Source organism: Carettochelys insculpta, chromosome 22 (genome assembly GCF_033958435.1).
Source record: "Carettochelys insculpta isolate YL-2023 chromosome 22, ASM3395843v1, whole genome shotgun sequence".
Classification (NCBI taxonomy): Eukaryota; Metazoa; Chordata; order Testudines; family Carettochelyidae; genus Carettochelys; species Carettochelys insculpta.
The window spans coordinates 15,429,482-15,456,226 of NC_134158.1; the positions used below are offsets into that span (position 1 = coordinate 15,429,482).

Sequence of the window (26,745 nt, forward strand, 5' to 3'; positions counted from 1 at the left end):
CAGCTCAGGTCACCCCCTCCCCTTTTATTCTCTTTCCCTTTAGAAGCCCAAAGCAATTGGCTTTACTAGCCTGGGGGTGAAATACAGGTGAGCCCCGGTTCTGGGAAGGGAGTGGGGACTAGCAGTTAGGGCAGGATGGGCTGGGACACGTCAGCTGAGTTCTCTCCTGGCTGTGGAGGAGGAGTTGGGTCCAGTGGTCAGAGCAGGGGCCGGGGGTAGTTGGGAGCCGGGACTTCTGCGTTCAACCCCCTACTTTGAAGGGGAGTGATGCCCAGTGGTTAAAGCTGTCTAGCCTCTCCACTTGCACCTGGCCATGATTTCAGGGATGCAGAGCGCGTATGAAGCCAGTGAGGGGAAGAAGGAGGCCTCCCTGAGTTCCCGGGGGTATTATCGTACAGCCCCCTTTGATCCCCGCTTTCCCAACACCAACCAGACCCGCAACTGCTACCAGAACTACCTGGGTGAGTGACAGAGGGCCTTCAAAGGTGGGGTAGGGTCTAGTGGTTAGAATGGGGGGGGCAGACAAGGAGCCAGGATGCCTGGGTTCTCTCCCCAGTCCTTGGAGGGGAGTGGGGTCTAGTGGTTAGGGCTGGGAGCCAGTAAGCCTGGGTTCTCTCCCCACTTCTTGGAGGGGTGTGGTGACTAGTGGTTAGAGCTAGGAACCAGGATGCCTGGGTTCTCTCCCCAGTTCTCGGCGGGGAGTGGAATCTAGTGGTTAGGGCTGGGAACCAGGACGCCTGGGTTCTCTCCCCATTTCTTGGAGGGGAGTGGGATGCAGTGGTTAGGGCGAGGAGCCAGGACACCTGGATTCTTTCCCCAGTTCTTGGAGGACTGTGGTGTCTAGTGGTTAGGGCTGGGAGCCAGTAAACCTGGGTTCTCTCCCTGCTTCTCGGAGGGGAGTGGGGTCTATTGGTTAGAGCTAGGAACCAGGACACCTGGGTTCCCCCACCAGTTCTCAGAGTGGAGTTGGATCTAGTGGCTAGGACTGGGAGCCAGTAAACCTGGGCTCTCTCCCCGCTTCTCCGAGGGGCGTGAAGTCTAGTGGCTGTGGGAGGGGGCTGGTTATGAGGGGCATGGCTGTATCTCTGGCACCTCCTTGTGATGGCAGAGGGTAACATGTGCTGCTTCCCTGCAGATTATTACCGCTGCCTGAAGGCACTGAAAGCAAAGGGCAAGGACACCAAGCCATGCCAGTGGTACTACCAGGTCTACAAGTCCCTGTGCCCCCTCTCCTGGGTATGTGGGCTGCCAGGACCCCAGGGGTACCCCACTCAGTGGGAGGGGAGGGGAAGGGAAGAGGCCCCATTCCTCATGCCCTGCAGAGCAGGGGTTAGGCTGGGCCCTGTCCTGCGTGCGTGGGTCCATGGTGCCCATGCTGGGAAGTCTGGGCCCTGCTCTGTGTGGAGCTGCCTTCTGGGCATGCCCCCCCCGACCCCAACCCATTTTCCCTCCCTGCAGGTGAAGCGCTGGGATGAGCAGCGGGAGGAGGGATCCTTCGCTGGCAAGATCTAGCCCCAGCTGCACCTGGGGCTGCTGCAGGGGGAGGCAAACCCCCAAGTCCCACCCACAGCGAGGCCCTGCCCACTCTGACACACCCCCTGGCAATGGTCCCAGCTGGCTGCTCAGTGACCCACAATAAAGCCATTTGTTCCACATTTCAGTCCTGGAGTCCATGTGTCCTAGTCCCTGTACTGCTCCCTCTGAGGAGAACCCCTCCCCACTAGCCTGGTACTGGGGCTGCAGAGCCCCAAGGAGTGAGTTAAGAGACACCTGGTGAGGACACTGGGTGGTGCAGGCCGGGTCAGAGCCAGTGTACTCCCCACACCGCTGCCCCTACACACTGCACCCCCCCCCACACGCTGCCCTCACCATCCCTGCCCCATTCACTGCACACACACCCCTTCCCCCACTGCCACATCCCCATCACTGCCCTGTTCCCTACATCCCTTCCCCCACCGTGCCCCTGTCACACACTCATTGGCCCCCCCACAGTGCCCCTGCCCCCACATTGTACCCTCCATACAAACAGAAACTGCTTCCCCCTCCCCAAACCCTGTGCCCCACATCAGTGATCCCTCACATGCACCATGCCCCTCCCCCGTTCCCGGTTCCCCCACCCTGCCCCTTCCCCCATTGACCTCATACACTGCATCCCTTCCCCCCAGGCCTCCCCACTTCTCACCCCTTCCCCCCACATTACATCCCCACTCTGCCTGTGCATCCCCTGACCCACCACACCACACCCCTCCCCATTCACTGCCCCAACATCCTGCCCCCCCACCGTATCCTCCACTGCTCTTACACCCCCTGCCCCACCACCCCCTGCTCCATTCACTGCCCCCTACATAACATTACATCCCCCCACTGCCCTCACTCTCCCTGCCCCCCAGACACCACACCCCTCCCCATTCACTGCCCCACATCCTGCCTCTCCCTTCTCTGCATCCCCCCGCCCTTACACCCCTCCCCCTCACCACACCCCTCCTCACTGCCCCCCACCTTACCTCCCCCACTGCCCTTACACCCCTACCCCATTCTGCCCCCTCCTCCCCCCTCGAGCCCTCTGCCGCAGCTTACACCGTGCCCCTCCCGCTCCCTGTCCCCCTTGTGCTCCTTCCCCCCACGCTGCCCCCTCACACCGCGCCCCTCCCCCACACCGTGCCCCCTTACCCCCTCGCCCACTGCCCCCCTCTTGCTTTTGGCCCCGCACCCCCTTCGCTCTGCCCCTCCCCGCCCCCCACCCCCGTGTCCTTGCTCAAGCCAGCCCCCCTCCCACCCCCGCCGGAGGGGCCCCGCTTCCTGGCCCGGCTCCTTTTCCTGCCCCCCCCCCCGCCACCGGCCGGGCGGGGGCCGGGGAAATCCGCGCTCAGAGCCACCATCCCGCCGGGCAGCGCAGCGGGCTGGCCGCAGAGCTGGGGCTGGGCTGGGGGTCGCGCCCCACCGAGGGGCCATGGGCCGGGCGGGGCAGCCCCCGGGCTGCAGCTGAGCGCCGGAGCGGAGGGCTGGAGAAGAGACGGGAGCCCCCCCGACGGGACTGGGTAACGGCGCGGCTGGGGCAGGGCCGGGGGGGGCGGCCAGCTGCGGGGGGAGGAGGGTGATAGGGGTTGTCAGCCAGCTCGGGGTCGGGGAGGTGATGGGGGGCGGGCCAGCTGCGGGGGGAGCCGTGTGATCTGGGGCAGCGAGCTGGGGGGGCGGGGGCAAAAGAGGGGTAATCAGGGAGCTCCGCTGGGGGGACATTGGGCTGACTGGGAGCCGGCCAGCTGGGAAGGAGCGAAGTGGGGGTGATGGATGGGCCAGAACTGGGGTAACTGTCGGCTCCAGAGCTCACACAGAACCCAGGAGTCCGGGCTCTGAGACACCTCCCCCACGTCTGGTCTCACCACTAGCCCCCTTCCCCCACCCAGAGTGCGGGATAGAACCCAGGGGTCCTGGCTTCCCGCCCAGGTTCCTTAAGCTTTGGGGCACGCCGGTCCCCCCAGGATGGTGCCTCTGTCCCCCAGGCTCCCTCCACCATCATGTGTCCCAGCCCCCCTCCCACACGCAGCCGTGTCTGGGGCAGAGTGGGATGGGCACCAGTAGCCAAGGCCAACTGGGTGGAAGCCACTGCCTGTGGCTGGCAGCACCAGAACTGGGGAGGGGACGGGGGAGCAACTGGGAGCCAGGACTCCTGGGTTCCCTCCCAGGTCAAGTTTCTGTTCACAGTCCTGCACTCGACAGCTGCCCCTGCCTGGGGAGGGATTTCTAGGGCCGGGGGTACCAAGGTGGGACGAGCCCAATGGGAGGGTAAAGGGCAGAGAAATGGGGGTGTTGCTGTGAGGCAGAAGTCTGTGGGGGGCATTAACGACCCCCTTGGGTCGCAGGATGATGATTACCCCCTTACCCTGCCCCACAGAGACCCAGAACTGCCCCTCTCCTGCACAGATACCCTCCCGCCCAACCCCACTATCCTTACACCCCCAACAGACCCCAACCCTGACATGCGCCCCTCCCCTCCCTGCAGCCCCCGCGTACTCCCAGCCCCCAACATCCCCCTACCCCCACACCCCAAGATCCCAGCCCCCAACCTCCCCCTCCCCCCCACACCCCAACATCCCAGGCTGCAATCTACCCCCTCCCCCACACACCCCAACATCCCAGCCTGCAACCTACCCGCTCCCTCCACACCCCGACATCCCAGCCCCCAACCTACCCCCTCCCCCACACACCCCAACATCCCAGCCCCCAACCTACCCCCTCCCCCACACACCCCAGCATCCGAGACCCCAGCCTACCCCCTCCCCCACTCGGCCCAACATCCTATCGCCAAGCTACCTGACAACCACAAGGTCAGCCAACACCCCAGCACCAAGCTCATTGCTCCCCACCCCCCCATTCCCACAGTCCCCCCAAAACCTTCCACTCACCTCCAACCCCTCACCCCAGCACCCACCAGCGACCTGCCCCCCAGCACCCCCTGCTGCTCACCCACTCCCCCTGCCGGTTCCGGCTGGGGGCTGCGTCTTGCCCATGGCCGTGCTCTGCCATCCAGCCCGTCCCCTCAGGTGCCCAGAGCTGCCGACACCATGTTCTCGGAGGAGCGGAAGGAGGGCAGCCCCCGCTTCGGGAAACTCCACTTCCCCGTCGGCCTCTGGATCAACTCGCCCAAGAAACACTTTGCCAAGATGAGCCGCCGCTGGCCCAGCGTGGGCTCTGTCAGGTACCAGCACCTCTCTGCCCCTCGACCCCGGTGTCACGCCCCCTCCTGCCCCCCGGAGCCACCCCGGGCCCCTCGACCCCGGTGTCACGCCCCCTCCCGCCCCCCGGAGCTAGCCCGGGCCCCGCGACCCCGGTGTCACGCCCCCTCCCGCCCCCCGGAGCTAGCCCGGGCCCCTCGACCCCGGTGTCACGCCCCCTCTCGCCCCCTGGAGCCACCCCAGACCCCTCGACCCCAGTGTCGCACCCCCTCCTGCCCCCCAGAGCCACCCCAGGCCCCTCGACCCCAGTGTCACGCCCCCTTCCACCCCCCGGAGCCACCCCAGGCCCCTCGACCCCGGTGTCACGCCCTCTCCTGCCCCCCGGAGCCAGCCTGGGCCCCTCGATCCCGGTGTCACGCCCCCTTCCACCCCCCGGAGCCAGCCTGGGCCCCTCGATCCCGGTGTCACACCCCCTCCCACCCCCCGGAGCCACCCCAGACCCCTCGACCCCAGTGTCACGCCCCTGTCCACCCCGCAGAGCCACCCCAGGCCCCTCGACCCCAGTGTCACGCCCCTGTCCACCCCCCGGAGCCACCCCATGCCCCTCGACCCCTGTGTCATGCCCCCGTCCACCCCCCGGAGCCACCCCATGCCCCTCGACCCCCGTGTCACACCCCCTCCCGCCCCCCTGGAGCCACCCCATGCCCCTCAACCCCGGTGTCACACCCCCTCCCATCCCTGGAGCACCCCACAGCCCAGGTATTCCCATATCATGCTCCCTTCTCCCCACACTGAGCAGCCCCACAGCCCTGGTTCTCTAGTATCAAACAGCCTCCCGTCCTCCAGAGCGCCCCATGCCCTGGCTGCCCTGCTATCATGCTCTCAGAGTGGGCCAATGGTCCCATCTGCTCTGGTATCAGGCCCCCTCGTGAGACCTGATACTCTGGTCTCCTCCCCCACAGATCAGCTCCATGGGCCCAGATACCCCAATACCCAGCCCCCCCTCCTGGCCCCTAGATCAGCCCCAAAAGCCCCTCCAGCCCCTGCTCCAACCCTCCCCCTCCACTCAGAGCTTCAAGTCCATCTAGGCCAACGGCCCGTCTGCCCCCCCAGATCCACCTCGTCGGACACAGCCAGCCGGGGCAGCGAGACGGTGGAGCTGCGCCCCCCAGGCAAGGCCAAGGCCGGCCGCCACAAGCGCCTTTCCAACCTGTTCCACCGCAGTGCCAGCGGCGGGGCAGGCGCGGGGGGCGGGCGCTGGGGCAGCGAGAAGAAGCTGGCGGAGCTGATCGGCCCGGTGCCCGAGGACCTGGTGGAGCTGTCCAGCCAGCCCCAGCTGCCGGGCATCCTGAAGATCTTCGGGGGGGCCATCTCGCGGGGGGCCAACTACAAGAGCGTGCTGGCCACGGCGCGCTCCACGGCGCGCCAGCTGGTGCAGGAGGCGCTGGAGCGCTACGGGGTGGCGCCGGAGGAGGAGGAGGGGGGCTACGTGCTGTGCGACGTGGTGGGGCACTTCGAGGGGCCCGGCGGGGCCTGGCAGGAGGAGCACCTGCGCCCGGTGGGCGACACTGAGCGGCCCCTGGTGCTGCAGGACGTGTGGAAGCCCAAGGCCGGCCTGTCGCGGCGCTTCGAGGTGCGGCGCCGGCGCGAGGTGGAGCGGGCCAGCGAGGCCGAGGACAACGAGACAGCGGGTAAGGTCGTGAGTGGGGGGTCCCCGGCACCCTGCTCCTCCCAGGCCAGGAGCCAGGGAACCCACCCATCAGGCCAGGCTGTGAGCCCTGGGACCCACTCTTCATCCTGGGCTGGGAGCCATCGTGCCCCCCGCTGTCCCTGGGTTCATGGCATTGGAGCCCCAGTAATTTCCTGGCTTGCAGCTACCAGGACCCTGGTCGTCCCCCAGGGCAGGGAGCTGAGCTGGGAATGCCCAGGACCCCGGGGTGGGGACTCAGGCGGCCCTCACTGACCCTCTCCCCTTTGTCCCCACCAGGCATCAACGCCCAGGCACGGCGGCTGCAGAAGAGCCGCTCACGGGCCGCCTCGGGGGGCCCAGCGCCCAAGGAGCGGGCCGACAACCTGTCCCTGCGCCGCAGCATCAGCGACATGAACCTGAGCGCCCGCAAGCGGCGCGAGCGCAAGGCCGTGCTGAGCGTGGCGGGGGGTGAGGCGGGGCCGGGCTGCGAGGAGCTGGAGTGCGAGCCGGCCCCGGCCCAGGAGGCAGAGACGGCTGATGGGAGCCCCACGCCTGGCGATGCAGAGGAGCTGCCGGACGGTGCAAGCCTGGAGCAGCTGTCCCAGTGCCTCATCCAGCCCCCCGCTCAGCACCCCTACTTCCTCCTGCTGCTCGGCTACGACAAGCAGGTAGGGCAGGGGGCGCGGGGCTGCAGGCAGCAGGGCAGGGGAGGGATGGATGGGGGGCCCAGCAGAGGGCGCTGGAGTGCAAGGGCAGGAGGCTCGGAGGGGAGCTGGACTGCAGAGGATGGGGGGCGGAGACAATGTGACCCCAGGACTATTTTTGCTTCCCACCATTGTCAAGCACCGAGCATGCTGGGAGCGTAGCTTTTCCAGCATGCTTTGCACACCCCCGTGGCAGCCGTCTGGCGGGAGGAGGGCTGGTGGCGGAGAAAGTTGTCTCTTATCTTGTTCCTCCACGCGGGGCTTTGTGTGGAATAAACACTGTGAGGCGCACCGCGGGTGTGCCATGGGCACCTCCCGTGCAAACAAATGGCTAGCCCTGGGCGCTCTGCTCAGCTGCTGGGAGACCCCCAAATCTCTCCCAAGAGCAGCCCCGTTCCCAGTGCCAGGCCCCTGCTCTGAGGCCGCGTCCCCTCTTGTCCCCCCCAGGATTTCATACTCTACGTGATGACCCGGCGCCGGCACGTCTTCGGCCGCCGCCCCCAGCTGGACAAGGGAGGCTACGTGGACACCTTCCTCTGCGCCCCTGACATCCTGCCCCGCCACTGCTGCGTGCGGGAGGCCGAGCTGGCCCCAGGCACGGCCCTGGTGCGGCCCTTCCGGGGGGCGGCCATCACCCTCAACGGGGGCGCGGTGCTGCGGGAGGCTGAGCTGCGTCCTGGCGACCTGCTGGGGCTGGGCCAGCACTTCCTCTTCATGTACAAAGACCCCCGGGCCCCCCAGCCCCGGCCAGCCTGGCTGCCCCGGCCCTGGGCCTCGCCCGGGCTGGCGGGCGCCTTCTCCTGCCAGGCCTGCGGGCGCTCGCTGCAGGAGAGGCAAGATGCCTTCCAGGCCTACGTGGAAAGCCGGGAGGCTGAGCTGCGCTACCGGCCCCAGGAGGAGGAGGCGCTGCTGAGGGAGATTATCCGGCTCCAAGGAGCCACCACCTGCCACCTGGCCCCGGCCTTCTTCCTGGGCCTGTGCCTGGAGCACTCTGCCCGCGTGCTGGAGCCCAGCCACTTCCCCCGCCTGCTGGCCAGGATGGCCCAGCTGGTCAAGGAGGCCGTCTGGGTAACGGGAGGGCTCCAGGGGCAGGGGGGTGGGAGTCCCAGAGGTATCCCGGGGTGGGGGTAGGGCTGGGGGGGTCACTGTATGCCCTGGGGTGGGGGCAGGGCTGGGGGTCCCTTTGCATACCACAGTGGGGACAGGGTCGGGGGTCCCTGTGTTTCTTGGGGTGGGGGCAGAGCTGGGGCCCCCATGTAACCTGGGATGGGGGCAAGGCTGGGGAGTCTGTGTGTCCTGGTGGGGGGTGGGGCTGGGGCCCCCTGTGTACTCCAGAGTGGGGGCAGGGTTGGAGCCCCATGTAGCCCAGAGCCTCGTGTATTGGGGGCCGACCAGGGAACATGACAGCAGCCCTAAGGTTAGTTCTGGATCACGTCTTTCTTCCTTTCCAGGAGAAGATCAAGGAGGTCGGGGACCGGCAGCCGGAGAAGTGAGTGGGATGCTGGGATCCCAGCACACCTGCCCAGGCTGCCCGTCACACACCCCTCTGCAGCAGCAGGCTGGGGAGCATTCTGCCCTCCAGCTCCAGCCCCACCCCAGAGACACCGCATTCTAGCACAGGGTGGGGGTCCCCATGTACCCAGCCCCACCCTAGAGGGGGGTCAACCCCTTCACGGCTGAGTCTCTCCCAATGGGAGCCGCTAAGAGCTGGACAAGGTCCCAGAGGGCTTGGGCGGGGGATGGTGGCCAGCAGTGGGGGTTGAAAGCTCCAATGACCCCCCTCCACTCTCTCCCTCCACCCCTCTCTCCCTCGCAGCCAGCAGGACAAGGGCCAGGTGGGGGCGCTCAGCATAGAGGACGTGGCGGCCGACTTGCGCCCCCTAATGCTCTGGATGGCCAATGCCATGGAGCTGCTCAACCTGGCCCAGAAGAAGGTGCTGGACATGGAGAAAGAACTGGACCTGGAGGGTGAGTAGGACGCCTGGCTTCCAACCTGGCTCTGGGAGGGAAGTGGAGGTTAGTGGTTAGAGCAGGGGGGCTGAGAGCCAGGATGCCTGGGTTCCAACCTGGCTCTGGGAGGGTTGTGAGGGTTAGTGGTTAGAGCGGGGATGCTGGGCACCAGGACACCGGGGTTCACTCCCCAGTGGGCGGGGGTGGGGCAGACATGGAATGAGCTCAGTAGAGAGTGTGGCTTACAGAGCCCCACGGCCGACCCCCCCTTTGTCCTCACCAGGAGGGTCCCATGATGCTTTGCTGTCCAGTGACCTGGAAACCTGTGACGAGGCCATGGTGGTGTTAGATGAGGTCATCATGTCCACATTCCAGCAGTCAGTGTATTACCTGACCAAGGTGAGCTCCGCCCCCCCCGCAGCGCTGAGCCATGGCAGCCCAGCGCCCCCTAGTGCCGCCACCCTGCCTGCCAGGGGAGAGCGCCCCCTAGTGCCACCCCTGGGCAAAGGGACCAGGGGAGAGCGCCCCCTAGTGTCACCCTGGGGCAAAGGTACCAGGTGAGAGCGCCCCCTCCTGGCACCCTGCTCCAGGCAGCCCTTAGTGCCCGGCTGTCTTATTGCAGCCCCTGCCTCCTGTTTAACCCTTTCCTCCCTGGGCAGACACTGTACTCGGCCCTGCCGGCCCTGCTGGACAGTAACCCCTTCACTGCCGTGGCAGACCTGTCTCACGCCCAGGACCTCGACAGTATGCCTGAGGGCATCCGTGGCACTCTGGCAATCTACCAGGCCACCCTGGAGCTGACAAGGGAGTGCGAGCTGCACCCCGACCTGGTATCCCAGACCTTTGGCTACCTTTTCTTCTTCTCCAACGCCTCCCTCTTCAACACCCTCATGGAGAGAGGTGAGGGACTGCAGGCCAGAACACCTGGGTTCTCTCCCATTCCTGGGAGGGGAATGGGGGCTAGTGGTTAGAGCTGGGTGGAGTCTGGGAGACAGGGTTCCTGGGTTCTGTCCTGGCTCTGGGAAGGGAGAGGGGGATAGTGGTTAGAGCTGGAGGAGAATGGGTGTGGGTTCTGTCCCAGGTCTGGGAGGGAAAGAGGGTCTAGTGATTGGGGGAAGAGGGGGCTGGGAGCCAGGACTCCTGGGTTCAGTCCTGAATTCTGACTGAGGCTCCTTTCTCATTAGCTGGACTGAATCACAAGCGGCTGAAATCCCAGCCGCCCCGCCCCCATTTCCTCTCATTGTCCAGCCGAGGAGCAGCAGGAAGGCAGCTCCTTCCTGCCCTTTGCCCCAGGCAGGGCAGGAAACAGCTGGCTCCTCCCCACCCCCAGCAGGAGCCAAGGCAGGAGGGGTGGGCTTATTGGGGAGCGGCTGGGGAGACCCAGGTTTGGGTGGGGCCCACTCAGGTAGTGGTGGGGCTGGAAAATCTGTAGTGTCAGGAAGGGTTGATCCCAGGAGGGCACTAGGGCATCCCTGGGGTTACCCCAAGTCGTGGCTCCCTGGGGAAGGGCTCCCGGCCCTGTGTCTTCCATGTCTGGTTTCCTGTTTCCCGACTTCCCTGAGTCCCCCCACCCATCCCATGGCCTCCCCCAGATCGTCACACACCCCTTTCTGCCCTCAGGCTCCTCATGGCTCATGGACGGATGGGAGGCTGGGTGGTTAGATGAGTGGGAGGGCGATGGAGAGTCAAGGGGATAGACAGGATGGAGCAATGCCTGGGTGGATGGACAGATGGAGGGGGTGGTGGGAGGGAGGGGGATGGACAGGTGGGTAGGTGGACGGACGGATGGACGGGGTGGTGGGAGGGAGGGGGATGGACAGGTGGGTAGGTGGACGGACGGACGGATGGACAGGGTGGTGGGAGGGAGGGGGATGGACAGGTGGGTAGGTGGACGGATGGACGGATGGAGAGAGTGGTGGGAGGGAGGGGGATGGACAGGTGGGTAGGTGGACGGACGGACGGATGGACAGGGTGGTGGGAGGGAGGGGGATGGACAGGTGGGTAGGTGGACGGATGGACGGATGGTGAGGGTGGTGGGAGGGAGGGGGATGGACAGGTGGGTAGGTGGACGGACGGATGGACGGGGTGGTGGGAGGGAGGGGGATGGACAGGTGGGTAGGTGGACGGACGGACGGATGGACAGGGTGGTGGGAGGGAGGGGGATGGACAGGTGGGTAGGTGGACGGATGGACGGATGGACAGGGTGGTGGGAGGGAGGGGGATGGACAGGTGGGTAGGTGGCAGAGAGGGGTTGGGTGGGGAGCTGGAGCAGATGCTGCCCCACCATGAGGACAAGGCCCAGCTACCCTGGGTGTCCCTCCCAGCCCCACCCTGCTGTGACAGTGGGTCTCTGCTCCCTTGCCAGGCTCCGGGGGCCCCTTTTACCAGTGGTCGAAGGCGGTGCAGATCCGCACCAACCTGGACCTGGTGCTGGACTGGCTGCAGGGTGTGGGGCTGGGCGACATCGCAGCCGAGTTCTTCCGCAAGCTCTCCACCACCGCCAACCTGCTCTGCATCCCCAAGACCAGCCTGGTCAAGGTGATGGGCAGCCTGCAGCGGGGCTGTGCCCACAGCGCTGGGCCGGGGGGAATGGGCCACAGGCTTGTCCCCTCCAGAGGGCGCCGGCTCCCAGCTAGCCCCAGGGCCGGGCCTGACTGGCTCGGGTGGGCAGGGACTGGGTCATGGGGTCTGCCATCTAGGGGGTGCTGGCTCCAGCCCAGCTCCGGGCCTGGGGGAATGGGCTATGAGGCCTCACCCCTGTAGTGGGCGCTGACCCCTCTGCTGCTCCCTGGGATCTCACTGTCTCTCTGCTCCCACTGCCGCCCCCCAGGCTACCTGGTCCCGGCTGCGCAATGACTACCCAGCCCTGACGCCCGCCCAGCTGCACCATCTGCTGAGCAACTACCACCTGGGGCTGGGCCGGCCGTACCCCGAGGGCTGGAGCCCCCCGCCGGAGGAGAGAGAAGAGATAGCGAACAGTGAGTGCTCCTGGCCCACAGCCCCCCAGCCCTGCCCTGGCCTGCCCCCCATTCCCGACCCACAGCCCCACCAGCCCTGCCCTGCCCCCCACTCAGCCCTGCCCTGCCCCCCACTCAGCCAACAGCCCCCACTCCTGACCCACAGCCCCGCCAGCCCTGCCCTGGCCTACTCCCCATTCCCAACCCACAGCCCCACTGGCCCTGCACTGCCCCCACTCAGCTCACGCCCCCCACTCCCGACCCACAGCCCTGCTGTCCCTGCCTTGTCACCCATTCCCAATCCACAGCCCCGCCAGCCCCGCCCTGCCCTCCCACTCAGCCCGCGTCCCCCCATAGCACCTGCTGGCCCTGCCCTGCCCCCCACTCAGCCCACGCCCCCCACTCCCAACCCACAGCCTCTGCAGGCCTTTCCAGCCCCCCACTCAACCCGCAGCCCTCACTCTTGACCCTGCCAGCCCAGCCTTACCTTCCCCCCAAAGCTCTACCAGCACCCCCAACCCCAGCCCCATGGCTCTCTCCCTTCTCCCCACCCAGGTGAAATCTTTGCCAGCTTCTCTGACCACCCGCCCCTGATCCTGCCCAACGAGGGATTCCGGCTCTGCCTGGCCACCCCAGTGACGGACGACGCCCTCCACCGCCAGCTCTGCCGCCTGCGCCGCTTCCTCTGGGACCTGGAGCAGGACTCCCTGCCCGCCAACCAGCGGGCGGCCCACGGGCTGGAGGGCAGCCAGTGAATACAGCTGGCACCCGCAGCACCGAGCACCAGCCGACGCTCAGCCTCCTTGCTAGGCTCCCCCACATGGGGGGGTCGTGTGTTGCAGGGCCTGGACTATGGGGGGATTCACTCCAGGACACCCCCCACTAGCAGAAGGCCGGGGCCCAGCCAGTGCCTGGGCCCACAACGAACTGTGTATTCCACTGTGTAGCAATAAACCACATCTGTGTCAGTGCCCGGGTCTGCCAGCAGGGGGCGCTGGGGCCTCTCCCAGCAGGACTGTGTGAGCCAGAGACCACTGCAGCCCCTGCTGGTGTTTCTGGGGCCCGGGTTGGAGTGAGCCAGGACTCCTGGGTTCTCACTCCAGTTCTGGGATGGACATGGGACATAGTTGTCAATGGGGGGGCTGGGAGTCTAGGCTGCCTGGGTTCAGGACCTGCCTGGGGAAGGGGAGTGGGGTCTAGTGGTCAGACTGGTGCTAACCTGGCAGCTTCAGAGCCGAGGCCTGGCTGGGTCTATATTTATCAATGGCGTCCAGCCAGGCGTGATTTAATGCTGGAAACTTTAGCTGGGGAAAGACGCATGAGCTCATCTCTCCTGGCTGCAGCCTCCCCCAGGGTCCCTGGAAGGCCCTGGCACCCGGCCCTGCCCCCCATGCCCCACTCCCAGAAAGAGGGAACAGCCCCCACAAAACTGAGCAGAGAGAACCAAGCTTCCCAGCTCCCAGCCTCCATGCTGTACCCACTACATCCCACTGCCCTGCAGAGCTGGAGGTGGAACCCAGAAGTCCTGGCTGCTGCCCCCCCGCCACACTACTCCAGTAGGGGGCAGTGCCTGGCTCAGCCCCACACGCTTTTTCCAGTGGCTGCTTTTGATGTGTTGCAGGACCTGAGGTTGGAGGCACAGGGTGTGGGGGCAGGGGAGTCAGGAGGGACAGGCGGTGGGGCCGAGCTGGTGGGGGGGGCAGGCATTGGGGGCAGGGTGGGCTTCGGCCTACTTTAAATACGCGCAGCTGAAAGCGATCCGCAGTGTCAGTGAAATCCAGAGCGGGCCGGACGGCCAAAGACAGGTGCCACCTGTCGCGGGTTCCCCCAGTGCCCCACTGCAGCCGCCTGCAAAGGGCAAAGGGCACCCGGCGCGCCAAGCCCCACAGCCCTCCTAGGAACAGCCCTACAACACAGCCCCTGGCTCCAGCTGTGTCCCAGTAGCACCCGGCCCAACAGGGCCCCGATCCCAGTGCCTCTGCATCTGGGCAGCACCTGGCTCAAGAGGGCCCCAATCCTGGTGATTCTGCGTCTGGGCAGCGCCCAATCCAACGGGGCCCCGATCCTGGTGACTGTGTCTGGGCAGCACCCAGCCCAACAGGGCCCTGATCTCCGTGACTGTCTGGGTGGCACCCAGGGTTTCCAGGGCCCCCACCCAGAGCCAGGGCAGACATAGTGTCTGGCTGTAATCAGCAAAGCTGTAAGAGCCACAGGCTGTTCCGTGCCCCCTCCCCCCGCCCCCGGTGGCTCTCCACTGCTCGCAGAGGGGAGGGGGACTAGTGGTTGGAGCTGGGGAAGGGAACCGGGACTCCTGGGTTCCCAGGCTCAGGGAGGGGAGTGGGGACTAGTGGTTGGAGCCGGAAAGGGGAGCGGTGGGATCCAGGACGCCTGGGTTCCCCGGCCGGGCAGGGGGCGGGTCCCTGCTGAGCCAGCAGCGCGTTCCGCCCGCGAGCGGCGGTGTCGAGTGACGGGCAGGTGGGGGCTTTTCACACGCGGGAGGAGGGGCGCAGCTGCCGCCCCCTTTATCGGGACAGCTGTGACATCACCGTTCCGAGCCGCCCCCCGGCCCCACCGTCCCGCCCCCCGCAGCCGGGCCGGGACCCGCGGGGACAGACCGACCGAGCCAGCCTGGGACAGGCCGGACAGCGACCAGGACAATCACTGCGGCGCTGGTGGGTGGGGCCCCCGATCCCCCACCCTGCTCCTGGCTCCCCGACCCCCACCCACCGGGCCCCCCGCGACCCCAGCCTATCGCCAGAGGGCCCCCGCTCCCGTCAGCCTGACCCCAGAGCCCCCAGACCAGCCATCCGGCGGCCCCCGTCCCCCCCGCAGGGTCCCCGCTCCCCCAGCCCGTCCTTGGTGGCCCCGAGCCCTTCCTGCCTCCTGGGGCCCCAATCCCCCAAGACCCCCCAGCCACCAATCTGGGACCTTCCGCCGACTGCTTAGAGTTTCCCGTCCGCACCCCCCACCTGCCCCTCGGGGTCTCCCAACCCTCCGCCCGGACCCCAGCCCCAAATCAGTCCCCAGCCCCGAATCAGTTAGAGTCGGGGGGCACTGGGACCCGGGATTCCCGGGTTCTTCCATCCCTGGCTCTGGGAGGGGAGTAGGGTGTAGTGGTTAGAGTTGTGGGGCCTGGGAGCCAGGACTCATGGGTTCTTCCATCCGTGGCTGTGAGTGAGGAGTAGGATGCAGCGGTTAGGAGCAGGGGTGGGGGGTGGGGGGCCACTTACTGGGAGTTTCATGGAGCTCGCTGCCCCCCATTTGCACCTCTGGGAATTTCCCTACCCTTCAAGTCATGCAGCCCCTCCTTCAGGGTAGGGGTTGGTCATTCACAGGCTCCCTCTCTGACCCTCACATTCTCCTTCTATCTCTCCTGCCTGTGGGGTTGTCTTGGGGTTACCCCCAGCCCAGGGCGGCTGGCCAAGTGCCCCCCCAATTGGTGCGTGACTCCCCCAACCCCGACGATGACCCTCTTGGCCTCCGAACGCTCCATGCTCATCCGCAGCAAGTTCCGATCCGGTGAGTGGGGCTGGGAAATGGCTCCCTGGCGCAGGGCTCGAGGGATAGACAAACTGGGAAGCCAGGAGCCAGGACTCCTGGGCTCTCTCCCCATCTCTGGGAGGGGAGTGGGGCCTAGTGGTTTGAGCGGGGAGCCTGGGAGACAGGGCCCAGGCATCTGAGGCAGCAGATCCCCTATCCTGGATGCCTGGGGCCTCCTGGACTCATTCTGGCCTAGCTGAGGTCCTGCCTCTGCTGAGACACCGGGGTCCCAGCACTGAAATGAGTCCCTGCAGGGAGGGGAGGCATCTGTGAGCAAAATGGGCCCTAGATTAGCTCCCCCCCGATGCCAGGGTGGTTGATGGCAGGCAGGGTACTGGCGCTGTTGTCAGGAAGTGGACAGCATGAACCTGTGACCCCCAATACCTTACCTAATTCCCCCCCCCCCGCTGCATCCCCCACCCCACCTGGTCTGCCCCGAGACACCAGCCAGCCCTGCGGGTGTTAATAAGAGCCCAACCCCCGCCCAGGGAAATGAGCTGCTCTTCACTTCCTGTCCTAAATCCTCTGGGCTGTTCAGTAGCTGGGACAGATGCCCCAATGCCAGCTGCAGCTCTGGGATAGCCCTAGAGTGTGCAGTGCGGCTCCCCTCCAAACCCCTGCACAGCCCCCACGGAACCCTCCCAGTGCCCCCTGCTGGACCCCCGCTCCCTGCAACCCAACCCCTGCACAGCCCCCACGGAACCCTCCCAGTGCCCCCTGCTGGACCCCCGCTCCCTGCAACCCAACCCCCAGCACAGCCCCCACAGAACCCTCCCAGTGCCCCCTGCTGGACCCCCGCTCCCTGCAACCCAACCCCTGCACAGCCCCCACGGAACCCTCCCAGTGCCCCCTGCTGGACCCCCACTCCCTGCAACCCAACCCCTGCACAGCCCCCACAGAACCCTCCCAGTGCCCCCTGCTGGACCCCCGCTCCCTACAACCCAACCCCCAGCACAGCCCCCACGGAACCCTCCCAGTGCCCCCTGCTGGACCCCCACTCCCTGCAACCCAACCCCCAGCACAGCCCCCATGGAACCCTCCCAGTGCCCCCTGCTGGACCCCCGCTCCCAGCAGCCCAACCCCCAGCACAGCCCCCATGGAACCCTCCCAGTGCCCCCTGCTGGACCCCCGCTCCCTGCAACCCAACCCCCAGCACAGCCCCCACGGAACCCTCCCAGTGCCCCCTGCTGGACCCCCACTCCCTGCAACCCAACCCCTGCACAGCCCCCACGGAACCCTCCCAGTGCCCCCTGCTGGACCCCCACTCCCTGCAACCCAACCCCCAGCACAGCCCCCATGGAACCCTCCCAGTGCCCCCTGCTGGACCCCCACTCCCTGCAACCCAACCCCTGCACAGCCCCCACGGAACCCTCCCAGTGCCCCCTGCTGGACCCCCGCTCCCTGCAACCCAACCCCTGCACAGCCCCCACGGAACCCTCCCAGTGCCCCCTGCTGGACCCCCACTCCCTGCAACCCAACCCCTGCACAGCCCCCACGGAACCCTCCCAGTGCCCCCTGCTGGACCCCCACTCCCTGCAACCCAACCCCCAGCACAGCCCCCATGGAACCCTCCCAGTGCCCCCTGCTGGACCCCCGCTCCCTGCAACCCAACCCCTGCACAGCCCCCACGGAACCCTCCCAGTGCCCCCTGCTGGACCCCCACTCCCTGCAACCCAACCCCTGCACAGCCCCCACGGAACCCTCCCAGTGCCCCCTGCTGGACCCCCGCTCCCTACAACCCAACCCCCAGCACAGCCCCCACGGAACCCTCCCAGTGCCCCCTGCTGGATCCCCGCTCCCTGCAGTCCAACCCCCAGCACAGCCCCCATGGAACCCTCCCAGTGCCCCCTGCTGTACCCCCACTCCCTGCAACCCAACCCCCAGCACAGCCCCCACGGAACCCTCCCAGTGCCCCCTGCTGGACCCCCGCTCCCTGCAACCCAACCCCTGCACAGCCCCCACGGAACCCTCCCAGTGCCCCCTGCTGGACCCCCGCTCCCTGCAACCCAACCCCCAGCACAGCCCCCACGGAACCCTCCCAGTGCCCCCTGCTGGACCCCCGCTCCCTGCAACCCAACCCCTGCACAGCCCCCACGGAACCCTCCCAGTGCCCCCTGCTGTACCCCTGCTCTCTGGATCCCAGTGCCCCTACTGAGCCCCCCACAACAGAGCTGCTCAATGACTCCCCCATCCCTAGGACACAGTAATCCCTGCAGAGTCCCTAGGGCTATTCCATGGGGCTGCGTGGGGCAGGGGGACAGTGATTCTGTGGGGGGGTCTCATGTTACCGGCTCCCAGAATAACTCTCACTGCCCTCACCCCAGCTGCCATCCACAGGACACCTGCTGGGGGGTGGGGAGGGACAAGAATAGAAGGGAGAACCAGGCCCTCCCCTTCCTCTGCCAGCTCCCCTTCCCCGCCCCTCCCCCACCTGGCCCCTCTTTCTTCCCCACTCCATCCTCTGCTCCCTCCACACCAAGCCCATGGGCCACCTCCCTGCCCCACCTGCCCTCACCACCCCCTTGTCCATCTGGTGGGGAAGGGGGTCACCCAGAGTGGTGGGGGCTGTGTGTGGAGATTGGGGAGGATCCCCTGGGATGTGGAGGGAGGGAGCTGCTTGCAGGAGAGGGGCTGGTGATCCTACTTCCCTGACTCTTTCCCTCCCACCGCCCCCAGTGCTGCAGCTGAGGATGCAGCATCGCAGAACCCAGGAGCAGCGTCTGCTGACACGTGAGTGGGGCCCAAGTGGGAGGGGCTGGGAGGGGTGGGGCTGGAACTACAAGGGGATGTTGGGCATGGCAAGGGAGAGGAGGGGCTGGGCCTTTGGGGGGCTGGGCCCACATGGGTAACCAAATACAGCAGGTCTGGGAGGGAGGGTTACCTTGCCAGCCCTGCTTGGCTCCCAGGGACTTCCCTCTGGCAGAGGGTGGAGGCCTCTAACCTTCCTATCTCTCCCCCCAGCTCTGACCAAACCACCCCCAACCTTCCTGGAGGGAAATGGGATTCCAGAGAGGAGCCAGGTGAGCAAATAGGAATTCCCTGGGGGCAGGAGAGAAGTTGTGTGGCTATGTTGCTGTTGCAAGGCAGCCTGGGTAATGGAACGTGCAAATAATCCCCATCCATTGGGCAGGCTCAGAACACCGGAGACCGATTCCAGTGGCCTGGAGGCCAATCCCTCAATGGACATAGAGGGGAAACAGCCACAGAGAGGGGCAGGGGCTTGTATAGGCAAGAACCCAGGAGTCCTGGCTCCCAGAGCCCCCTCTCCACAGCCAGCAGTATTCCTGTCTTGCTTCCCCTGCACCCCAATACCTCCCTCCCCTTTGCTGCTCTGGGCTGCAGTGACCCCACTTCCTCCCCTGTACAGGCTGACGAGACCCAGAAGGTGAAGGTCCAGATGAGACCCCACAAAGTGGGAACTGCCAAGGGCCTGTTCACAGAAGGTAGGGGCTGCCTAGATGCCCTGGTCCCCACTCCCATGTGCCAGCTCACCAGGTGCCCCCTCATCAGGATACCTGGGTCCCCACTCCCATGTGCCAGCTCACCAGGTGCCCCAGCCTGCCCTCGGCTCACCTGGCCAGCTGCCTGGGCTCCCGGTTCCTTCTCCCAGGTGCCTGGGTCCCATGATTGGCACACATCAATGCATGGTGCTGGGGCTTCCCCAGGGCCTGTGTACCCCACTCACTCTGTGACCCCCCCAGTGGAGTCTGGTGGGGACCCCTCAGAACAGAAGGAGAAGACAATGCGTCTGGCTGAGGAGCTGAAGGAGAAACTCCTGCAACGGCCGGGGCCTCTGGAACTAGTGACGAAAAACATCCTCCCGCTGGACGCCAGTCTGAGAGACGCTGTGAAGGGTATGCGAGGCGCAGGACTCCTGGGCAGCCAGGAGGGGAGCGGGGTCTAATGGTTAGAATTGGGGGAGGTGGGGCAGGGGAGCTGGGAGCCAGGACGCCTGGGGTCTATCACATATCTAAGGGTACGTTACTGATTGACTGTGGAATATGAATACTTGATTTACTGATGAGGCTGGCTCAGGGGGGCAGGGAACGAGGCAGGGCCTGTTCCCTCCATGGGGCAGTGGCTCCCATCGAGCCCCAGGCAGGGCTTGACTGGCTCGGTGGGCAGGGAATGGAGCAGGGCCTGGCTGGTGGGGCAGGTAAGATTTTCAAGCTCTCTCTAATCCTCCTCAGCGGATCCAGACCCGGCTGCGCCCAAAACCCAACTATTCGACGAGGATCTCAGCAACTCTTCCTCCTCCTCTTCCTCCTCCCCTCGCTGTGCCCCCTCCCCAGGAGGGACCCCCAGCAACCCTTCGCCCTCCTTGTCCTCAGGCTCCATTGCTCAGGTGGGACGTGTGGAAGCCCAGGATTGGGGCCAGCAGGGGGCTGCAGGTTGGGAGGGAGGGGTACAGGCAGAGCTGGGGGGGCGCGTAATTAACAGGTGCCCTGAGCCTCAGCTGCCATCTGGGGTTTGCCACTGCTGGAACATGGACCTAGGGAGCCTGGGGGCAGGGGCAGCGGCAGGAATTCCTGGGTTCTATCCCCAGCTCTCGGAGGGGAGTGGGGTGCAGTGGGGATGGGGGCTGGGAGCCAGGACTCCTGGGTTCCCTCCCTGCTGTGTGACTCAGGTGTTTCTGGCCCCCTCTCCTGGCAGCCGGAGCAGCCGTCGATCTTGGAGCTACCCTCGGTGGCAGCCTCAGGCCCCAATTCCCAGCACCCTGGGGGCGGCCCCCCTGCTAAGGCCCCAGCTTTGCTGCCCAAGGTAAGTGCCAAGCGGCGCTGTGCTGGGGGATGGAGGCCATCAGACTGGGGTGCCAGATTTGGGGCATCTGAGCTGGACACAGGGAGTTGGGGGACATAATTGGGGTGCCCTAGTGGGGGCTGGGGGGTGCCAGTAGGGGGTCAGGGAGTGGGTTCCTATTTGGTGAGTCCAACCAGGTTCTCCCCCTTTCCCCAGGCGCCCCCACGCCCCAAGAAGACAAAGGACCCCAAGCCCAAAGTGAGGAAGCTGAAGTACCATCAGTATGTGCCCCCTGCAGCCCGGCCCCCCAGGGCCCCAGCCCCGCTGGACGCCGCCTACGCCCGGCTGCTCCAACAGCAGCAGCTTTACCTGCAACTCCAGATCCTGCAGCAGCAGCAGCCACCAGCTCCCCCAGGGGCCCCCGCAGCACTGTGTGTGCCGGCCCTGCACCCCCTGACAGCCAGGTACCCCCCCGCGCTGTGTGTGCCGGCCCTGCACCCCCTGACCGCCAGGTACCCCCTGCCCTGTGTGTGCCGGCCCTGCACCCCCTGACCGCCAGGTACCCCCCGTGCTGTGTGTGCTGGCCCTGCACCCTCTGACTGCCAGGTACCCCCCGGGCTGTGTGTGCCAGCCCTGCACCCCCTGACTGCCAGGTACCCCCCCCGTGCTGTATATACCGGCCCTACACCCCCTGACTGCCAGGTACCCCCCCCGCACTGTATGTACCAGCCCTGCACCCCCTGACTGCCAGGTACCCCCCCATGCTGTGTGTGCTGGCCCTGCACCCCCTGACTGCCAGGTACCCCCCCGCACTGTATGTACCAGCCCTGCACCCCCTGACTGCCAGGTACCCCGCCGTGCTGTGTGTGCTGGCCCTGCACCCCCTGACTGCCAGGTACCCCCCCCGCACTGTATGTACCAGCCCTGCACCCCCTGACTGCCAGGTACCCCCCCGTGCTGTGTGTGCTGGCCCTGCACCCCCTGACTGCCAGGTACCCCCCCAGGCTGTGTGTGCCGGCCCTGCACCCCCTGACCACCAGGTACCCCCTGCCCTGTGTGTGCCGGCCCTGCACCCCCTGACGGCCAGGTACCCCCCACGCTGTGTGTGCTGGCCCTGCACCCCCTGACCGCCAGGTACCCCCTGCCCTGTGTGTGCCGGCCCTGCACCCCCTGACGGCCAGGTACCCCCCACGCTGTGTGTGCCAGCCCCGCACCCCCTGACGGCCAGGTACCCCCCACGCTGTGTGTGCCGGCCCTGCACCCCCTGACCGCCAGGTACCCCCCCCATGCTGTGTGTGCTGGCCCTGCACCCCCTGACTGCCAGGTACCCCCCTGTGCTGTGTGTGCTGGCCCTGCACCCCCTGACTGCCAGGTACCCCCCCCGCACTGTATGTACCGGCCCTGCACCCCCTGACTGCCAGGTACCCCCCCGCGCTGTGTGTGCCGGCCCTGCACCCCCTGACTGCCAGGTACCCTCCCACACTGTATGTGCCGGCCCTGCACTCCCAACCCCCTCCACCATGTGTGTGCCAGCCCATACCCCCCCACCCGTGCCATGTATCCCGCATCTGCCTTTGCTCTGTGGTTCCCTGCCCCCCCAAGTGCCAGGTACCCCCTGCTTCCCATGCTGTGCGCACTGGCCCTGCACCCTTGAGTGCCAGGTACCCCGCAGCCCCCACTAAACCCCTTCGGTGAATCTGCCCTGCTCTAACTCTGTCTCACTCTCTTTCCCCTGCAGTATCTCCCCAGATCCGGTGATCAGCTTTGCAGCTCCCCCAATCACCCTGGTGGCCCCTCCTACGCCCCCCCCTCCTCCTGCAGCCCCCAAGCCAGAGCTGCTGCCCGCCAACCTGGACGACTTGACAGTGAGTGTGGGGGTGGAAATTGAGAAGAGGGGCCCCTGACCCCCTCCCCTCTCCTTCGCAAGCCCCTGGGATCCTGGCTGTAGAGGGTGGCAGGGCTTGTGGGGGTGGGAGAAACCCTCCACCCCCCACCCACACGGTTGCCTTCCTGCCCCCAGGTGTCAGAGCTCCGCCAGCAGCTGCGCCAGCGTGGCCTGCCAGTGTCAGGCACCAAGCCAGCCTTGCTGGAGCGGCTGAAACCCTTCCAGGTGCGGGGGTCCCCAGGGCTGCCCCCTCCAGCCCTGGCCCCTGCCGAGCAGGCCCTGCGGGACAAGCAGCGCCTCATTGACAGCCTTACATGGGAGCTGCGGCGCGAGCAGCGGGAGGCCGACGACCTGCGGGAGGAGCTGCAGCTCCACAAGCGCCGGCGGGGACCCCCGGAGGGCGAGCCCCCACCCCCCTCGCCCCCCACTGGGGAGACCACCGAGGGCCCAGCACCCAGGAGAGAAGGGTTCTTGGTGAGAGCTGGGGGCGGGGCCTGTGTGCCAGGGGGCTAGTCATGATTGGCAGGGGTGTGGCCAATGGGAGGGGCGTGGCAGGGGGTGTGGCCGTATTGCAATAGGAGTGGGTGGAGCAGAGAGGGTGGAGTGTGCCAGGTAAACAGGGAGGGGGGTGGGCACAGGCTGTGGGGGCGGAGTCATGACAAGTGGGTTAGGGAGGGGCATTTGGAGGGGGCGGAGCCATGCCACATGCCAAGGGCTACATGGGGAGCAAGGCATGAGCTAGGGGCGAAGCTCAGATTTACCCCATGTCACCCTCTCAGGTTCTCTGCCCCCCCTCGTGTGAGCCAATCAGAGAGGACCTGGAGCTGCCCCTGCAGATCACAGCCAGCCCCTCCCCAGCCCCCCGCTCCCTGGAGGAAGAGCTGCAGGAGGCCATCCAGAAAGCCCAGGTAGGAGGGAAGGGGGTGTCTCAGCATAACCAGCTCCCTGACCCACCCCAGAGGCAGGCGCATCCCAGCGCAGAGCTAAGGGGCCCTGTCTCCCTCTACCCTTCACTCCCTTCCTCCTCTCCACCCCTCAGCTGGTCCCAAGCCAGTCGATCGAGGACATCCTCGAGGAACCACTGGTGTGTCCAGGTGAGACTCAGAGACCCCCCACTGGGGTCCCCCTGCCTTGCTTCTGGCATGGACCCCACCACCCCAGCCTGGAGCAGGGCCCAGCAGGGGGCGCTGGGCTGCAGGGAGGAGGGGTGGGGGCCCAGCAGAGGTGAGGTGGGGGCTTATCATGTGTTTTTGGGCTGTGGGGGGCAGGGCATACCTGCATCATCATCCCATGTCCCTCTAACCCCCTGCCTTTCTCCAGGTGATCTGCTCCCTGCGGACACCCCGCTGCTGTCCCCCATGGAGCCACACCAGCCCCCCTCACCCCTCGGCCAGCAAGGGACACCCCACAAAAAACCCCGTCACAGCAGCCAAGTGGCCCCACTGGGAACAGCTATCCTGGATTTCCCAGACCACTACGACTTCCTCACCCCTCCCTCGTCCTCCTCCTCCTCCCCCTCGGACTCTCTGCATGGGGTCTTCTCCCCAGAGCCGCCAGAGGGGCCCCCATCGCCTGGTCCCCACCCCATCTTTGACCCTGTCGATTGGCTGGAGGCCTTGACGGCTGGCCCAGCCACGGGGCTGGGTCCCGGCGCCCCTGGCGGCAGCAGCATCTTCTCCACTGACTTCTTTGACTCACCCGACGTGAGCGTCAACCACATGATTGACTTAATGGTGGAGCAGTGGTAAGGGGTGGGGGGTCCCCCCCCGGCCCTGCCCAGCCACAGGGACCCCCCCCCCACTGCCACTCCAGAGAAGCCAACCCAACATGCCAATGCAGGCTCCCTCTTGGATGGGTGACATCAACTCTGGGCACCATCTTGGAGGGGTTGAACCATTGTTCAAAGTGACATCAATCTGGGCACCATCTTGGATAGGTACAACCATTATTTGGGGTAACCTCAGCTCTGGGAGCCATCTTGGATGGATGGAATCACTGTTTGGGCATCAATCTGGATGGGGGAACCATGGTTCAGGGCGCCAACTTGGATGGATGACGTCAACTCCAGGTGCCATCTTGGATGAGTGGAACTATTGTTTGGAGCGACCTCAATGCTGGGCACCATTGTGGATGGGTGGAACCATTATTTGGAGCAATGCCAATACTGCCCCCCATCTTGGATGGGTGGAACCATTGTTCAGGTTGACTTGAACTCCAGATTCCTTCCTGGATGGATGGAACCCTTGTTTGGAATGATCTCAATTGCAGGGGCCATCTTGGGTGGTTGATACCTAGGGTGATGTCAACTCTGGCTGCCATCTTGAAAGGATGAGACCATTTGACCTGATGAGAACAACTCTAGACACCATCTTGGATGGGTGAAACCTTCGTCGGTTTGGTTGTCAGCTCCAAGAGGCAACTTGGAGGGATCACACTGTTGGTGCGCAAAGCGATACGGTGGGTAACTGCCCCCTTGCAGAAGTCAGCCCATAAGCGCTCAGGCTCACGTGAACTCCAGCTGTTGTACTGAAGGGGTTAAGCCATCGTTTGAAGGCTACGCCGGCTTCTGCCACCATCTTAAATTGGATTGGAGCACAGATGTTTGCATCCTGTCAACTCAAGGCACCATCTTGGATGGGTCCATCATTGGGGTGACACCATGTCCCAGTAGCCCCTTTACCACATTTGGGCCGTACCATTCTGTTGCCCCGAGTGGTTTATTAGCAAGGGCAAGACAATGACCCTGCAGCATCCCACGTGTTTGGGACACACCGCCTTTAACTCCAGCGTCTTATTGACCAAAGGGAAGGACCTGGAAGCCATCTTAGTTGGACTGTACCATCTTTGGGCCTTGCTGGGCTGGGTGTGGAGAGGCCAATGCTAGATGTTAGGTGGGGCAGTGTGATGGGGTTCTGGGGTCCCCCAACCTCTGCACCCTCTGTCTGCAGGCAGGAGAGTCTCTTACTTAGCAGGAGAACAGCGGGTTTATGAGCCGACAGGACACAGCATCGTACAGAGGAGTCAGTGCAGCAGGCAGAGATAGCCAGTCCAATTCATGTTGGGGAGAGGAGGCCCCGAGGGGCCCCCAGAGCTGGGGCCTGGCCCCCTCCTTTGTCTCTCTCTTCCTCAGCCCAGACTAACTGCTTCCCAACTCCCAGTTCCAATTCAAACCCCTCAGGCTCCACCTCCTCCTTTGTCTGCAGTACAAAGGTGTTACCTGGTTGTCAGGGTTACCTTCAGCAGGAGCCCCACACCCTCTGTGAGCCACACACACACACAGGTATCCCCCACTTCATCACAGGCAGATTGTGCCAATGTTTTTACCTGACATTTTAGTGACAGAAGCAGCCACCCACTTGGTTGGACTGTACCACCTCTGAGGCTATTGTTTTATGAGGGGGCTGCCTCACTCCCCTTGCCTCACCTTTAACCCTTTCAGCCCCTCATCCCCCCCATTGTGTCCTGGAGCAAGAGGAAGGTAGGGGAACCCCCTCAGCCAGCTCTCTGCCCCAACCTGCCCCCAAGTCTGAGAAGCCTTTTCCCTACACATGGACCAGGACTCCCCCTCCTGGGACTGGGTCCGCCCTGCCTCAAAGCCAGGCCCCCCCCTCAACTCCCAGCCCTTCCCTCCCCACTGGTCACTGTGCCCTGTGATAGGTGAGGGGGCAGCTCCCTAAGGGGGCTGACCTAACCGGGGTCTGTCCTACCACGGGGTGGGGATGGAGACCTGACAGTGGCCAAAGGCTACTGATCAATTTGGACTGACTGGATGATAGGCTCAGCAAAAAGTATTAGGGCACTGCTTGGGGGAAGCTCGCAGCACTTGGAACAGCCCCTGACGGCACTGCTGGGGGGGAAGCTCGCAGCACTTGGAACAGCCCCTGACGGCACTGCTGGGGGGGAAGCTCGCAGCACTTGGAACAGCCCCTGATGGCACTGCTGGGGGGAAGCTCACAGCCCTGGGGAGCACCCCTGGGGGGAAGCTCACAGCAGTGGCACTCAGCTCCTGCTTGCTCCCTAGTTAGGGGCAGGGACGGGAGGGCTCCCCTGAGGTGAGGACCCCTGAGCTGCAGAGGTGAGTGGAGATCTCAAATACCTCCCCCCACCCCGCTGCATTCATGTGGAACAGCCCGCCCTCATTCCAACATCCCTCCTGTCAATCCACCCACATGGGCAGGGGACCCCTGCCCCCAGCGGCTGGCTGGGGGTCAGGCGAGGGGGACCCCCCACAAGCCAAGCTGCTGCGCACACAATAAAGCCCCTTCCCTCCTGCACTGGCTGCCTCTGTGGTTCTTAACTCCATCTGGGGCACCAGGGAAGCCTCAGTTGGGGGTTGTGCACAGGGGGGAAAACTGAGGTACAGTGAGATAGAAACAGAACCCAGGAGTCCTGGATCTCAGCTCCACCCGCCCCCATCGCACTCACTGCTGCACCTTACTCCCTTCCCCAAGCCGGGAAAGAACCCAGGAGGCTCCCACCCATCACAACACAGCTCTAACCACTAGACCCCCACTGCCCCCAGAGGTGGGGCCTGAATCTAGGGGTCTGGGAGGCCGGTGCACTGACAATAAGATCCTATTTATTTAAAAATAGAGGGGAGGGGCAG

At 65.5% G+C, this 26,745-nt stretch overlaps 3 protein-coding genes across 5 annotated transcripts; all 3 read left to right on the top strand.

Moving 5' to 3' along the window:
- The first annotated feature begins 325 nt into the window (after positions 1-325).
- COX6B2 (cytochrome c oxidase subunit 6B2) lies at positions 326-1,512 on the top strand. The gene is made up of 3 exons (XM_075016720.1): positions 326-461; positions 1,136-1,236; positions 1,459-1,512. Exons 1-3 carry the CDS (start codon positions 326-328, stop codon positions 1,510-1,512), a joined length of 291 nt encoding a protein of 96 aa, XP_074872821.1.
- A 1,371-nt stretch (positions 1,513-2,883) lies between these two features.
- On the top strand, positions 2,884-12,942 carry RASIP1 (Ras interacting protein 1). 3 transcript variants are annotated; one of them, XM_075016251.1, is made up of 12 exons: positions 2,884-3,038; positions 4,542-4,696; positions 5,787-6,364; positions 6,661-7,031; positions 7,515-8,135; positions 8,519-8,556; positions 8,884-9,035; positions 9,301-9,416; positions 9,677-9,917; positions 11,383-11,555; positions 11,848-11,995; positions 12,530-12,942. In XM_075016251.1, exons 2-12 carry the CDS (start codon positions 4,563-4,565, stop codon positions 12,727-12,729), a joined length of 2,772 nt encoding a protein of 923 aa, XP_074872352.1. In that variant the 5' UTR covers positions 2,884-3,038; positions 4,542-4,562; the 3' UTR covers positions 12,730-12,942. The 3 variants fall into 3 exon arrangements, with proteins under 3 accessions (XP_074872352.1, XP_074872354.1, XP_074872353.1); XM_075016253.1 differs by having other exon boundaries at positions 2,885-3,038; positions 7,515-7,673; XM_075016252.1 differs by having other exon boundaries at positions 2,890-3,038; positions 4,529-4,696.
- A 1,568-nt stretch (positions 12,943-14,510) lies between these two features.
- On the top strand, positions 14,511-26,407 carry MAMSTR (MEF2 activating motif and SAP domain containing transcriptional regulator). The gene is made up of 14 exons (XM_075016876.1): positions 14,511-14,646; positions 15,381-15,493; positions 18,191-18,244; positions 18,476-18,534; positions 18,882-18,957; positions 19,216-19,368; positions 19,705-19,859; positions 20,168-20,275; positions 20,471-20,718; positions 21,993-22,119; positions 22,275-22,613; positions 22,919-23,047; positions 23,179-23,233; positions 23,460-26,407. Exons 2-14 carry the CDS (start codon positions 15,439-15,441, stop codon positions 23,885-23,887), a joined length of 1,986 nt encoding a protein of 661 aa, XP_074872977.1. The 5' UTR covers positions 14,511-14,646; positions 15,381-15,438; the 3' UTR covers positions 23,888-26,407.
- The last annotated feature ends 338 nt before the right edge of the window (positions 26,408-26,745 follow it).